The sequence below is a fragment of the Coenobita brevimanus genome, chromosome 24 (genome assembly GCF_032717465.1).
Source record: "Coenobita brevimanus isolate Jiangsu-jjx chromosome 24, ASM3271746v2, whole genome shotgun sequence".
Lineage (NCBI taxonomy): Eukaryota > Metazoa > Arthropoda > Malacostraca > Decapoda > Coenobitidae > Coenobita > Coenobita brevimanus.
In genome coordinates, this window is record NC_136977.1 from 11,033,805 (window position 1) to 11,048,055 (window position 14,251).

The window sequence follows — 14,251 nt, forward strand, 5'->3', positions numbered from 1 at the left end:
ACATACCATACACCTCCACATGTCACTCATATTCCAATTATTTTAGAAGTGCAGTAATACTTTTACTTTTTTATACCTTATCTGTTAAATTAATACTTCTTTCTTTCATGATTTAAGATTTTTTTATTTTTCTGATTAACTGAAATAGAGAATGTGTCATTTCCATGATATTTGGAGGTAGTGGAGACAGCCCTATGAGAAAGTGAAGGAGTTTTGTGGTATTGATGTGGCTTTGTTAGAATGCATTAAGACATATACTTTAAGATGGTTTGGCCATGTGGAGAGGAAGAATGAAACACCAACTAGGAGAATGTATATGAGTGAGGTGGAGGAGGGAAGGGGAAGACGAAGGATGCAATGGAAAGATGAGGCTGAGGAGGTTGTGAAAGAGGGATGTATGAGTTGGAGAGAGGCAGCCTGATGACAAAGGAGAGGGGGACATGGAATCGACATACCTGTAGGCACTGCATACAGGATTCAGGCATCTGGTGATAGTTATTACCAGTACTTCCATGAAGGCAAGCCCTTTTATTTGTTATTTATAGCCAAATATGTCAGGTGGCTGAATTAATTCTCATAGGCTGAAGTAAATATTAAGCTTGCTTATTCACACCATACACATCCTTTCTTAAGAGCCATTTCATTGGGCCTACTTGCTAGATAATTTGGGTTTTAGTAAAGTGGTTACAGGATAGGGGTTCAGTTGAAATAAGAACTGAGTTCAGTATATTGAGACCATGAAGCATGTAAAGAGACTAGTGAAGAGGAAAGAGGAGGAGGTAAATGATGATCTAGGAAGAAAAATGAATGTGAACTACTCTGAAAATAGGAAGTTATTTTGGAAAGAGCTGTGGAAATGTAGAAGTGAAAGCGGAAAGAAATGTGATGGTGTGAAGGATGTAGGTGGTAGATTATTAACCCATGGAGATGAAGTAAGGACCAGATGGAAAGAATATTTTGAAAGTCTGATGAATGGGAATAGATAGAGCAGAGCGGCTGTAAACATGATTGGTTTTGGGGGTGTGCAGAGAAGGAATGCAGTGCCGGGAGTCGTAACACTCGCACAGGTGAAGAGTGCTGTGAAGCAGTTAAAAAATGGGAAAGCAGCTAGGGTTGATGAGGTGTAGGCAGGGATGCTTAAGTGTAGTGGAGAGAGTGGAATGAAGTGCTTGTTGGAGATATGTACGAAGGCATGGATGAGTGAAACTGTGCCTGCAGCGTGGAAAAAGGCTGTGATTGTACCCCTGTACAAAAATAAAGGTGATTGAAGTGAGTGCAGGAATTATTGTGGCATAAGTTTATTGAGTGTGGTAGGGAAGGTATATGGAAGAATTATTATAGAGAAAGAGAGATATCAGAAGTCCTAGTGAGTGATGAACAGGGTGGCTTTAGGAGTGGCAGAGGATGTGTGGATCAAATATTTGCAGTGAGACAGATAGCAGAGAAGGCTTGTGAGAAGGACCATAAGGTGTTTATGGCATTCATGGATCTGGAAAAAGCATATGACAAACTAGACACAGAGGGATTGTGGAAAGTTTTGCGGATGTACGGTGTAGATGGTAAGCTGCTAGGTGCTGTCAAGAGTTTTTATGATGGTAGCGAAGCATGTGCAAGGGTTAATGGGCATCTAAGTGAATGGTTCACGATCGGTGTAGGCGTGCGACAAGGCTGTGTGATGTCCCCATGGTTGTTCAATATATGTATGGATGGGATGATGAGAGAAGTAAAAACAGGAGTAATGGAGAGGGGGATGGCGTTGATAATGAATGGTGATGGATGGAATATCTCAAATTTGTTGTATGCGGATGATGCAGTACTACTTGCAAGTACTGGACAAGAACTTGGTAAGCTAGTGCAGAGTTTTGCTGATGTCTGTGAACATCATGCCTTGAGAGTGAATGTAGAAAAGGGTAAAGTGATGGTTATTGAGAGAGAAGGTGACTCCCTGTGTGATGTTACAGTGAATGGAGAGAGACTGGAATTAGAGGCTTCACTAAACCTGTTTCAGCGGTCTGCCACCAGGTGGTCTAGGGTCCCCCAGCCTCGATTAAATATTTTTGTGGGGTTTTAAAGACCTGTGAAATTGTACCTAATACTAAGTTTATAATAATACTGCTATTTATAGGAATATTTTTTCCTATTCAGTCTAGCACATATATATATATATACACCTGCAAAAGAAAGAATAACAAGGCTTTCAGAGAATCTTAGCTTGGGGACTAAAATAGTGTGCTGTCTGTTTACATATATTTGAATAAATCATGTGCAGTTAGTAAAAGGAGATTACCTTCAGGACTTCTGATGTGTGTGTTTTAGCATACATTAAAGTTGTAAGCAGTTCCTTTGAAAATAATGTACTGAACGATTGCTTAGTTGGTGAGTCAGCCATCTTAATCCAAACAAACGGCAGTGCGGTACGACGCTATAATCATAACAGAGTACGAGGAGTTGAAGTTTAAACTTACTAAACTGTGCAGTGGAGCCAGGGAAACATTAAAAGAATTACTTGTGTTAGACTTTGGTTACTAAGATGACCAAGACGTCCAACAGCTCCGTATTGTTAGGAAAAGTCATACGTCAGGCAGGGCGGCATATCGAAAGGTGTTGCTAAATATGCAGCTACACATCTACAGTATTTTCTTTTGTGGATACTAATGAATGACAAATATTTTAATCACTGTTATCTTGCTTTATGGATGGTTCTAGTAAAATTGCTTAGGTTTTGTCTCTATGTTATACTTACAGAGATGAGTAAACTAACAAAAGGGGAGTTTACAAAATGACACATATAATACATTATATATATTTTCAAAGGGCTCACATATTGTAATTTCTTTGTAGCATATCATGCCATCTGGGTAATTTGATGAGTAAAATATGTTTAGAGGTGCTTTACTTTGTGTCAAAATTAAAAAGAAATTAAGCACTGGCTACTTTTCCAGTGCTTACCCCGCATCAGAGCTGGGCAACGGAAGTGAACCTACTGGCAGATTTCTGAAACAGGATCTGGTGAAGTCTCTAATTGGTGAGAGAGTTCAAATACCAGGGTACAGTGATAGAAAAGAGGAAAATATGCAAAAGAAGTTGAAAGTAGAGTGACACAAGGAAGAAAAGTGGCTGGTGCAGTGAAGGCCTTGATAAGAAACAGAGGCTTTAGTGTTGAAGCTGCACGAGGCTTACACGAGGGAGCGTTAGTGCCAACTTGAACATACGGATGTGAGACTGGTGTGGCATGAAAGTGAAAAGTCAACAGTAAGAGCAGTGGAGATGGGACTGCTGAGGAATGTATGTGGAGTACAGAGGGTGGATAGGATATGAAATAATGTGATTTGTGAAAGATGTGAAGTGAGGAAGTCGGTGGACACCAGAATTGAAGAGAGTGTCCTGAGATGGCATGGTCATGTGGAGAGAATGGATGACAATAGAGCGGTGAAAAAGGTGTATCTGAGCGACTTTGTAGGAGGGAGGAGGTGAGGTAGGCCAAGGAGAAGGTGGAGAGATATGGTGGATGAGTGTGTGAGGAAGAGAGGTTTGGAAGTCGGTGAGACTAGGGAACTGACAAGAGATCGAGCTGGCTGGATGAATGTTGTGAGCAGAAGTGCATGAGCAGGGATTTTGGCTTCCCTCTTTAACGTGGCAGCATCCAGATTGACCCAGTCGGATACGATTATGTGAAGCTACAGAACGTGGTGAATGTTTTTGGCATGTCCAATATAGCCAGGATTCCGGGGACTTGAATGATGAGTGAATGGAAGTATGGCCCATTGGATTGTGCGAAACTGGGCTGTCTGGACATTGCTACTCCTCACCCTGCCCTTGTGTGGAAGAGGAGGTCCAAGTAATGATGATTATGATGATGAACTACTTGTAAGAAGTTTATTATCATGGATTTAAACTCAAGTGACTCTTTGTATCATTCTTCTTTAGTAATATGTTTGTGTCTTAAGATGTGGGATCTACAGTAAGCCTTATGTTTTTTCATGGATGAAAGTTAGCAGGTTTGCTTGTACACCATATATAGTTCTTCATAACAAAAATTACCCTCAGTCACATTTTCTGCACTTCTGCATTCTGTGTACAGTCATACCCTGGTTTAATGATGTGATTAGTTAGGTAAAACCCCATCATTAGGCAGGGTATCGTATATCAGGGTACTTTTAACATATAAAGCAATGTGGAGCGTGTACCAGCTTTGGGTTTCCCCCCAAACCAAGCCCAAAACCCACCCAATTGAGACCCAAAACAAGTTTAAAGCCAATCTAAATGGCCTAGCAGCTGCCAAGGAAGCTAACCTAAGCCTAACAACTGTAAATAACTCACAAAAATCAAGAAATAAAATCTGAAAATCATCAAATATAAGTCTGGAAAAAATCAAGCTTAGTAAACTGTACCCCAAAATGAGAATGTTCACCCCACCTATGGTTAAAACACATTAAGTCTAAACACAGTTTATATATCAACCTGAACACACAACTTTAGACTAAAATATCATCAAAATCGGCAAAAAAATAAAATAAATAAAAACCCATTGTTAAACCGGGGTTTGGCCCTCGTTAAGCGGGGTATGGTGGTATTTCTACCTCCATCGTTAAGCTGGGGTATCGCATCTAGGGGTATCATATATCGAGGTATTACTGTACGTGGATGTGTACATGCATTCTTTGAGTGCATCCATTTATTAATTCCATAACACCACTTTGTTGTACTCCCAGAGTACTTCTATTGACATTGTACTAATGTTTTCATATAAGACTACATATTCATTCATCCTTGTTATAAATATAGTTATTCTGAAAACATTAGTTCTGCAATATTTAATCCTTCTTATAAATATAGTTATTCTAAAAACAATAGTTCTGCAATATTTAATACTGCATGTGACTTGTTACTGTTTTTTTCCTCTCTTCTAGATCCGCATGCGATGGCGAGAACTTTGCAAAAAGTACCGTAACACTGTCAACCATAATGACATGTACAACACCAAAAAAACATGCCAATACTTTGAAGACCTGAATAATCTCTTTGGTGAGTAATGAAAATGTTGCTGAATAAATGACATTTTGATGGCTGTCTTCATCATTTTAGTGATATTTAAAAATCAGATCATATTTTCATTGAGCTGCTAAGTTTATGGTACATTCTGTGTATTCACAGCATCCCACCATTACCTGATCTCCCTTCATCATCATCATCATCATCATCTGGACCTCCTTTCCCACCGTAGGGCAGGGTGAGGAGTAGCAATGTCCAGACAGCCCAAATTTGCCCAATCCAATGGGCCATGCTTCCATTCACTCACCATTCAAGCCCCCAGAATCCTAGTTCTGTCTGATATGCCAGAAACATTCACCACATTTTTCAGCTTCACATAAATGTATCCGATAGAATGAATCCGGAAGCTGTCACGTTAATAAGGGGTGCAAAATCCCAGATCATGCGCTTCTCCTCACAATATTCATCCAGCCAGCTTGATCTCTTGTCAGTCCCCTAGCCTCGCCTACTTCCAAGTGTCTCTTACACATTCATCCACCATATCCCTTCACCTTCTTCTTGGCCTACCGCACCTCCTCCCTCCTTCAAATTCATTTAGATATGCTTTTTTTCACTACTTTATTGTTATCCATTCTTACCACATGACCATACCATCTCAGTACACTTTCTTCGATTCTGGTGTCCACAGACTTCCTCACTTCACGTCTTTCACGATGTCCTATCCACTCTCTGTACTCCACATATATTCCTCAGCAGTCCCATCTCCACTGCTCTCACTCTTGCCTTTTCATTTTCATGCCACACCATGGTCTTAGATCCCTATATTAAAGTTAGCACGAACACTTCTTCGTGTAAGCTGCAACACTCACGCCTCTGTTTCTTATCAAGGCCTTCATTGCACCAGCTACTTTCCTTCCTTGTGTCACTCTATTTTTCACTTCTTTTGCACATTTTCCTCTTTTCTGTCATTGTACCCAGGTATTTGAACTCTCTCACCAACTCCAGTCTCTCTGTGTTCACTGTAACATCACACTGGGATTCACCTTCTCTCTCAGTTACCATCACTTTACTCTTTTCTGCATTTACTCTCAAGGCATGATGCTCACAGACATCGGCAAAACTCTGCACTAGCCTACCAAATTCTTGTCCGGTATTTGCAAGTAGTACTGCATCATCAGCATACAACAAATTTGAGATATTCCATCCATCACCATTCATTACCAATGCCATCCCCCTCTCCATTACTCGTGTTTTTGCTTTTCTCATCACCCCATCCATATATATATTGAACAACCATGGGGACCTCACAAAACCTCGTTGCACGCCCACACCGATTGTGAACTTTGCCCATTTGCCCTTACACATGCTTCACATCGTCATCATCATCATCCGGACCTCGTTTCCCACCCAAGGGCAGGGTGAGGAGTAGCAGTGTCCAGACAGCCCAAATTTGCCCAGTCCAATGGGCCACACTTCCATTCACTCATCATTCAAGCCCCGGGAATCCTGGCTCGGATACGCCAGAAACATTCACCACGTTGTGTAACTGCACATAAACGTATTCGACTAACTTATGCTTCACTACCATCATAAAAACTCTTGACAGCTCCTAACAGCTTACCATCTACACCATACATGTGCAAAATCTTCCACAATCCTTCTTTGTCTACTTTGTCATATGCTTTTTTCCATATCCATGAATGTCATAAACACCATATGCTTCTTTTCATAAGCCTCCTCCACTATCTATCTTACTGCAAATATTTGATCCACATCCTCTGCCACTCCCAAAGCCACCCTGTTCATCACTCACTAGGACTTCTGATATCTCTCATACTTTCTCCATAATAATTCTTCCATATACCTTCCCTACCACACTCGGTAAACTTATGCCACTATAATTCTTGCACTCACTTCGCCCACCTTTATTTTTGTACAGAGGTACAGTCACAGCCGTTTTCCACTCTGCTGGCACAGTTTCACTCATCCAAGCCTACTTACATATCTCAAACAAGCACTTCATTCAGCTCCCTCCACTGCACGTAATCATCTGTGCATACACCTCATCAACCCCAGCTGCTTTCCCATTTTTCATCTGCATTCTTCACCTGTGCGGTAATTGGTAAATTGCTATAATGGTGTGACATAAGTTAGGCCCATCTCTCTGTATTCAATGCATTGCTTTTGCTGTAATGATGTGAAGTAAGTAAGGTCCATCTCTCTGTATTCAGTGCATCACTTCAGCTATAACAAGGAAAGTGACAGGTGAAAAGCCTGCCACAGTCACGAATACACACAAGCTGACTGTGAAATAACTGAAAGTTTGTGATAATGTCTGGCCGAGGCACCACCCCCAATGAAAAGCATGGTGCCTAGAGTATTGCCCCTGGCAGAGGGAACTTGAAGTGCCTAAAGAAGAGTATCACCCTCAAAGCAAAGCTGGATGTCATGAGGCACCATCAAGGTGGTCAGGGTGCTACTGGCATCACTGACATGCTGTAGACACATCAGTCAGCTGTCTCTGCCATCATCAAGAGGTTTGCAGACATGTTCCTTAGTAGCAAGAGGATTATAAAAAGGCTAGGAACCCATTGATGAAGAAGATGGAGTGGCTCATGACGATGTGGGTACAGGACCAGAACCGCAGGGATTTGTGGCCGGACTCTAGCATGTTCTGCATCGGGACTGTCTTCGTTTGGTCTAATTCCATCTTTTTGTACCGTTTGTAAAAACTCCAACATGCTTACATGCATTGGCCTTTACACCTGATGGCAGCTCTCCATGCTGCTTGATCTTTGTCAGCCTCCCAATTTAGTCCCAGTTCCCTGATCATGCTCAGTGACCTCATCCCAGGTCCTTTTTGGTCCACCTCTCGCAGTCCTACCCTCTGTTTTCACACTTCTCACCTTCAGCATCCAATTGTCATCCTCCATCCCCTCAACATGCCCAAACCATCTCATTCTACCCCTACTCATCACAACACCAGCACATTCAATCCTCATCCTTCCACTCAGTGCTTCAGTCACAGTCCTAACCTCCCCAGGCCTCATTCAAGGACACACTACACATCTATCTAATCATTGTCATTTCTGTATGTTTAAGCTGATGAACACTCAGGGATGAGTGAGGCTGGTCACTCTCATCTTAAATGTTGGGACCAACTGCCTAGCCCCGGGCTCCTACGCTCCTCATGGGGCAATGTAGGATTGGATGGTGGATGGATGGATGGATATCCTCTTCCTTTACTGTCCAGGTCTCACTACCATATAGCATTACACTCTGACACATGCCACATACAAAGATCCTATAACACAGTGGGAGAGTCCTGTCAGTGTTACGAGATGCAGCATCTCCCTGAACTTCCTCCAATCACTCCTACCCTCAGAGTTTACTCCAGTCCCACCTCCAGCACATAACATGTCCCCCAAATAACAAAACTCCATCACACACTAAAGAGACTGTCCAGCATGATCAATCCTTTCAATGGCAGACAGTCTCAACATGCTCTCCCTGACACACCGCACACACCAGATCAACATTATTTTGCAGCAGACCTCTAGAGAGGTGGGGGCACCCATCAGCCACCCGCTTAGTGTGGTGGTACTCTGTTTTTAGGGTAGCTCTACGTTTAGTGGCAAGCCAAATGATTTCCTGTAAACCGGGAAATCATTTTCAGTGCTGGGTGGTGACCTTATAACCAACCAACACGTGTTCCCTACGTGACAACAAATGGGTTGGCGGATGGTTAGTGCCCCTCTTCAGAAAACTAACTAAAAATATGAACAAGAAGTCTCGGACCAGGACTGGCCAACCGGTGATGAGTAAGGACCAAATAAAGGACGCAGTACGGATTGCAACATGGAATGGAATGTAAGGGGTGCAAATGATGAGGTAAAAGAGAGAGAGATTGCCTAGGTGTTTGAGGGTGCAAAAATGGATGTATGTGGATTAACTGAAACTAAACGGAGAGGTGAGAGTGTGAGGAATGGGAGTATGGATGGCGTATTTGCACAGGAGTAGGTGAGAATGAGAGAGCAAAAGAAGGAGTGTGTATTGTTGTAACAGATGGAAGGAGTATATAAGAGAGTATGGATCAGTTGGCTCAAGGATTGTGTGAGTAAGATTAAAAGTTGTGGGCTACAAGTGTGGGCAATGAGGTGCTTTCAAAGCTAGTATTCTGCTAGATGCCTCTGCAGTTAGGACAAACACATTCCCTGTGCTGTTTAAAAAGCATATTTTTCTTTGTTAAATACCTACACTGTTGTGTGAAACTGTGAATCACAGTAATGTCATATACCGTAATATAAATACAGTAATACAAATAGAACATGTATATATAACTTAGCCTGAATTGTTTATATTTATCATAAACAGAAATTAAAATATCACTGATGGCATGTGATGGCAACCTGCCCTTTCAGTGGTCCTATCTTATTTAATTTCTGCTACATTTAATGCAAGTTTGGTTCTTAATACAGTGTTTGTTCAGATTGTAAATTATGCCTAGTGGGTATCTTGACCCATTCAGTCTCTATGTGGGCAGAATTTTAATGCTGAGTAAATACTGGGACTCAACATTTTGCTCACTCCCTTCATGCATGCGCACCACAAGACAGTCCCTTGTTTAACTTTTTTCATGAGAGATTTGTAAACACACGAGGACTCATGCTTAAAATAATACAGTTTAGACTACAAGCCAAATGGTTTCCTGTACACCAGGAAACTATTTACTACGCTGGAAGGTAACCACATAACCAAATTTTGGCCCCTGGTGGTTTATTGGGTAATTAAAGCGCTCCAATCGGATTGAGCCGGTGAAGGGTTATATCCAAGGGGTGGTTGGGGTTGATTACTCATGTAATGCAACTGAGGGATGAGTGAGGTTGGTCACTCTCATCTTAAATGTCAGGACCAACTGCCTAGCCCCGGGCTCCTACGCTCCTCATGGGGCGATGTAGGATTGGATGATGGATGGATGGATAGACTACCAGTGGTCTGGTCAGGTTAGATGAAGTAAGGTACTGTAATTTATTTGGAGGGTCTGAGGAGCAACACAGGACTGTCCTGCGGTGTGCATGCATGGAGTGAGTAAAATGTTGAGTCCCAGTTTTTACTTAACATTAAATTTTGCCTACATAGAGACTGAATGAGTCAAGATACCCACTAAGCGTAATTTACAATCTGAACAAACAATGTATTGAGAACCAAACTTGCACTAAATGTAGCAGAAATTAAATAATATAGGGCCACTGAAAGGGCAGGTTGCCATCAATGATATCTTAATTTCCATTTATAATAGATATAAACAATTCAGGCTATGTTATATATACGTGTTCTGTTTGTATTACTGTATATATATTACGATATATGACAGTACTGTGATTCACAATTTCACACAACAGTGTAGGTATTTAACAAAGAAAAATATGCGTTTTAAACAGCGGGGAGAATGTGTTTGTCATAATCATGGAGTCATCTAGCGGAATACTAGACTTTTCAGAAGCACACCATTTTGTGTGTGTGTGTGTGTGTGTGTGTGTGTGTGTGTGTGTGTGTGTGTGTGTGTGTGTGTGTGTGTGTGAATGCAAGATTGTGCAAGCAGAGTGAGAGAAGAGCTCTGGACAAATGTGGAAGTGTGCTTGGAAAAGTTTGAAAGGAATGAGAGAGTGTTGTTGATTGGATATATGAATGAGAAAGTAGGGAATGTGAAGGTGGATGGAGTAGTTGATGAGTGGAGTGTGCCTGCAGAGATGGATGAGAATCTCAGTGCTTTTGTGAACATTTGTGCCAGGAGGAGGTTGTTGATCGCCAGTACCCCCTTCAGGCACAAGATGATCCTTAGGTACACATGGCAAGTGATGAGAAGGGTGGGTGGTGAACTGAATGAACGGTAGGCAATGATTGATTAAGTGTGTGTGGATGAAAGGATGAGAAGGTGTGTAATGGATGCAAGAGCATATAGAGGTAGGGAGAGTGGACTTTCTGACCACCACTTGTTGGTGGTGAGAATCAAGGTCCAAATGAAATGGAGGAATAGAAGAAGGGAAGGACAGGAGAAAGTAGTTCATACAAGGGGAGTGGACAGGTTACAAGAGGATGGAAAAAAGGCAGAATATAAGAGAGGAGTGGTTGGGTAAATATGGATTGGAGCAGATGGGGGATGTGGAAGGTGTGTGCAGGATATTCACAGAAGAAATCTGTGCAGCATGTGAGAGGTGTGTGGGGTGAAGAGAAGATGAAAAAGGGAGCTAGGAACAGCATGGTGGACTGAAGAGGTGAAATAGGCTGTGGCACAAAAGAAGAAGGCATCTAGTGAGTGGAAGAGAAGCAGGGGTGTGGAAGAAGTTGAGAGATGGAACAGAGAGTTATATGTAGAGAGGAAGAGAGAGGTGAAAAGATTAGTAAGAAGAGAGTGGATGAGGAATTTAGAAGGAACTTGAGTGTGAAGTGGAGGGAATGTAAGAAAATGTTCTGGAAAGAGGTAAAGAGAATTAGGGTGTCAAAGAAGTTAGTCAGGGAATGAAAGATAAAAATGGTAGAGTATTTACTATTGGACAAAGGAGAAGTGAGCAGGTGGAGAGAACACTTAAAGGAATTGATGAACATAGAAAATAAAAGTAATGTGAGTATAAGTGGTTGAGGATTGGCAGGGAGAAGGAGAGATGTGAGAAGAGAGGAAGAAATCAGTAGGATGGAAATTGTGGAGGCAAAGAAGAAAATCAAAATGGGGAAAGCTGCAGGAATTGATGGAGTGTGTGGTGAAATGCTGGAGCATGGGGGAGAGGTAGCAGTAGGATGGATGTGGAAAATGTGAAGATTGGCCTGGGAGGACAAGGAGAGAGACAAGCAGGGGTGGGAGAAAGGGGGGGACTGGAGGGAGATTAGCTGGGGTGGGGGAGGGAGATAAGTGGGGTTTGGGATGGTGGGGGGACCAGGAGGGAGACAAGTAGGTGTGGAGGAGGATGGGGGGATGGGAAGGGAGACAAGCAGAGGTGGGAGAGGAAGACAAGTGGGGGTGGGGGGATAGGGAGGGAGACAAGAAAGTCAGACTGCCCTACTACCTCCTCCCCCCTAGTCTTACTCACTCACTCACTCATAATCATTTGCTTGCTCACCCACTCTCTCTCTCTCTCTCTCTCCACACACACACACACACAACTTTGAGAAAGCAAACTTTACAGGATTGAGAAAATTTTTCGAAAATGCAGATTGGAGAAAATTCAGAGAAACAAGAGAGATACGGAGGAAGTGGGATATTTTTCTAGACCTCTATAATTCGGGAGTGGAAATATTTGTGCCAAGAATAAAGGGGAAAGAAAACAGGAAAAATGAGTGGTTTAATAGAAGGTGTATGGTAGCAAAAAAAAGAGATAGACACCGCATGGAACAACTGGAGAAAAAGAGGTAACAATAGAACAAAGGAAGAATATAAAAGAACTAGAAATGAGTACACAAGAATACGCAGAGAAGAAGAAAGGAATTTTGAAAAGGGTATAATAGACAAATGTAAGGATGAACCCAAACTGTTTTATAGATTTGTTAATGGCAAACTGAAACAAAAGGAAGGAATCACCAAACTGAAAGTAGAAGGTGAGGTCTATAAGGATGTGGCAATGCAAGCAGAAATAATGAACAAACGTTTCCAGTCAGTTTTCACTAATGAAAAGGAGTTTGTGGAAGTGGAGGTAGTGACTAGAAATGTAGTGATAAAAGATATAAAAGTGGAAGTACAGGAAGTGTATAAATTACTAGAAACTCAAGATGTAAGGAAAGCCCCAGGACCAGATGGAATCTCTAATTGGGTACTGAAGGAATGTTGAGAACAACTGGCGGATAAGATTCACAGTTTAATTGTGTGTTCTCTGGAAGAAGGGAAAGTGCCTGAAGAGTGGAAGAGGGCAAATGTGGTACCAATTTATAAGGGTGGAAACAAGGAAGAACCCCTGAATTATAGACCAGTGTCCCTAACCAGCATGGTCGCAAAATTGTGCGAAAGAATTCTGAAAGATAGATGGATAAAATATCTGGAAGAGATGAATATTGTGGCTGATAGTCAGTTTGGATTTAGAAGCGGAAGGTCATGTGTTTCCAACTTGTTGAGTTTTTACTCAAGAGCGATTGATGTGCTACAGGAAAGAGATGGTTGGGTGGATTGTGTGTACTGTATTTAGATTTGGAGAAGGCCTTTGACAAGGTACCCCATAAGAGACTAATGTGGAAACTAGAGCATATAGGAGGACTGAAGGGAAACCTCCTGGAATGGATGAGAGACTTTTTGAGAGACAGACAAATGAGGACAGTAATAAAGGAAAAGATGTCTGGGTGAAGGGAAGTAACAAGTGGAGTCCCACAGGGCTTGGTGTTGGCACCAGTAATGTTCCTGATTTATGTAAATGATATGGTAGATGGAGTGAACAGTTATGCAAGTCTGTTTGCTGATGATGCAAAGATCTTGAGGAAGGTAGAGGTTGAGGAGGATTGTAAAATGCTGTAGGAGGATCTGGATAGGATACACGAATGGAGCTGGACATGGGAAATGAAATTCAATGCAAAGAAATGCAAAATATTGGAAATGGGTAAAAGTACCAAGAGGCCATCATTGAATTATTTGATGGGTAATGAACCAATCACAAAAGCGAGAGAAGAGAAAGATTTGGATGTGTTAGTCCAGGACAGTTTGTCACCTTAAAAACACATTAACAAGACAGTTAGAGAGATGTATAAACTCCTGACTAATATAAGAGTAGCTTTTCATTATATGGATGAGATGATGAAAAAACTGATAGTGGCCATGATTCACCCCAGGTTAGAATATGCAGCAGTAGTGTGGTCCCCACACAAAAAGAAAGATATAAACAAGATTGAGAGAATACAAAGAACAGCAACCAAAATGATCCCCAGTCTGTCAGATCTGTCATACAGAGAGAGGCTGGAAAAGCTGGAGTTGCCTTCTTTAGAAGAAAGAAGAAAGAGAGGTGACATGATTCCAGTGTTCAGGACCATGATGGGAGTAGATAAAATTGACGAAGATCTGTTTTTATGGAATAAGAGAGTAACAAGAGGACACGGGATGAAACTGAAGAAGCCAAGCTGCTTGAAGGATATCAAGAAATATAGTTTTCCTTATAGATGTATAGACCTGTGGAATAGCCTGGACAAGAGATCGTCCAGTCTAAAAACTTAAACGAGTTTAAAGCTAAATTTGACTTATTGAGAAACAGAGACGGGACCCCACGAGTGTAGCACATTTCCTGTATAT

General features: G+C 41.7%; 1 protein-coding gene across 1 annotated transcript in view; it reads left to right on the forward strand.

The window, feature by feature from the left end:
• Window positions 1-14,251, forward strand: part of LOC145393549 (uncharacterized) — a 252,668-nt gene that overhangs the window by 21,928 nt on the left and 216,489 nt on the right. Inside the window, exon 5 of the mRNA XM_080267700.1 lies at window positions 4,911-5,025. Within this exon, the coding sequence (XP_080123826.1) occupies window positions 4,911-5,025 (115 nt within the window). The remainder of the gene's footprint in view (window positions 1-4,910; window positions 5,026-14,251) is intronic.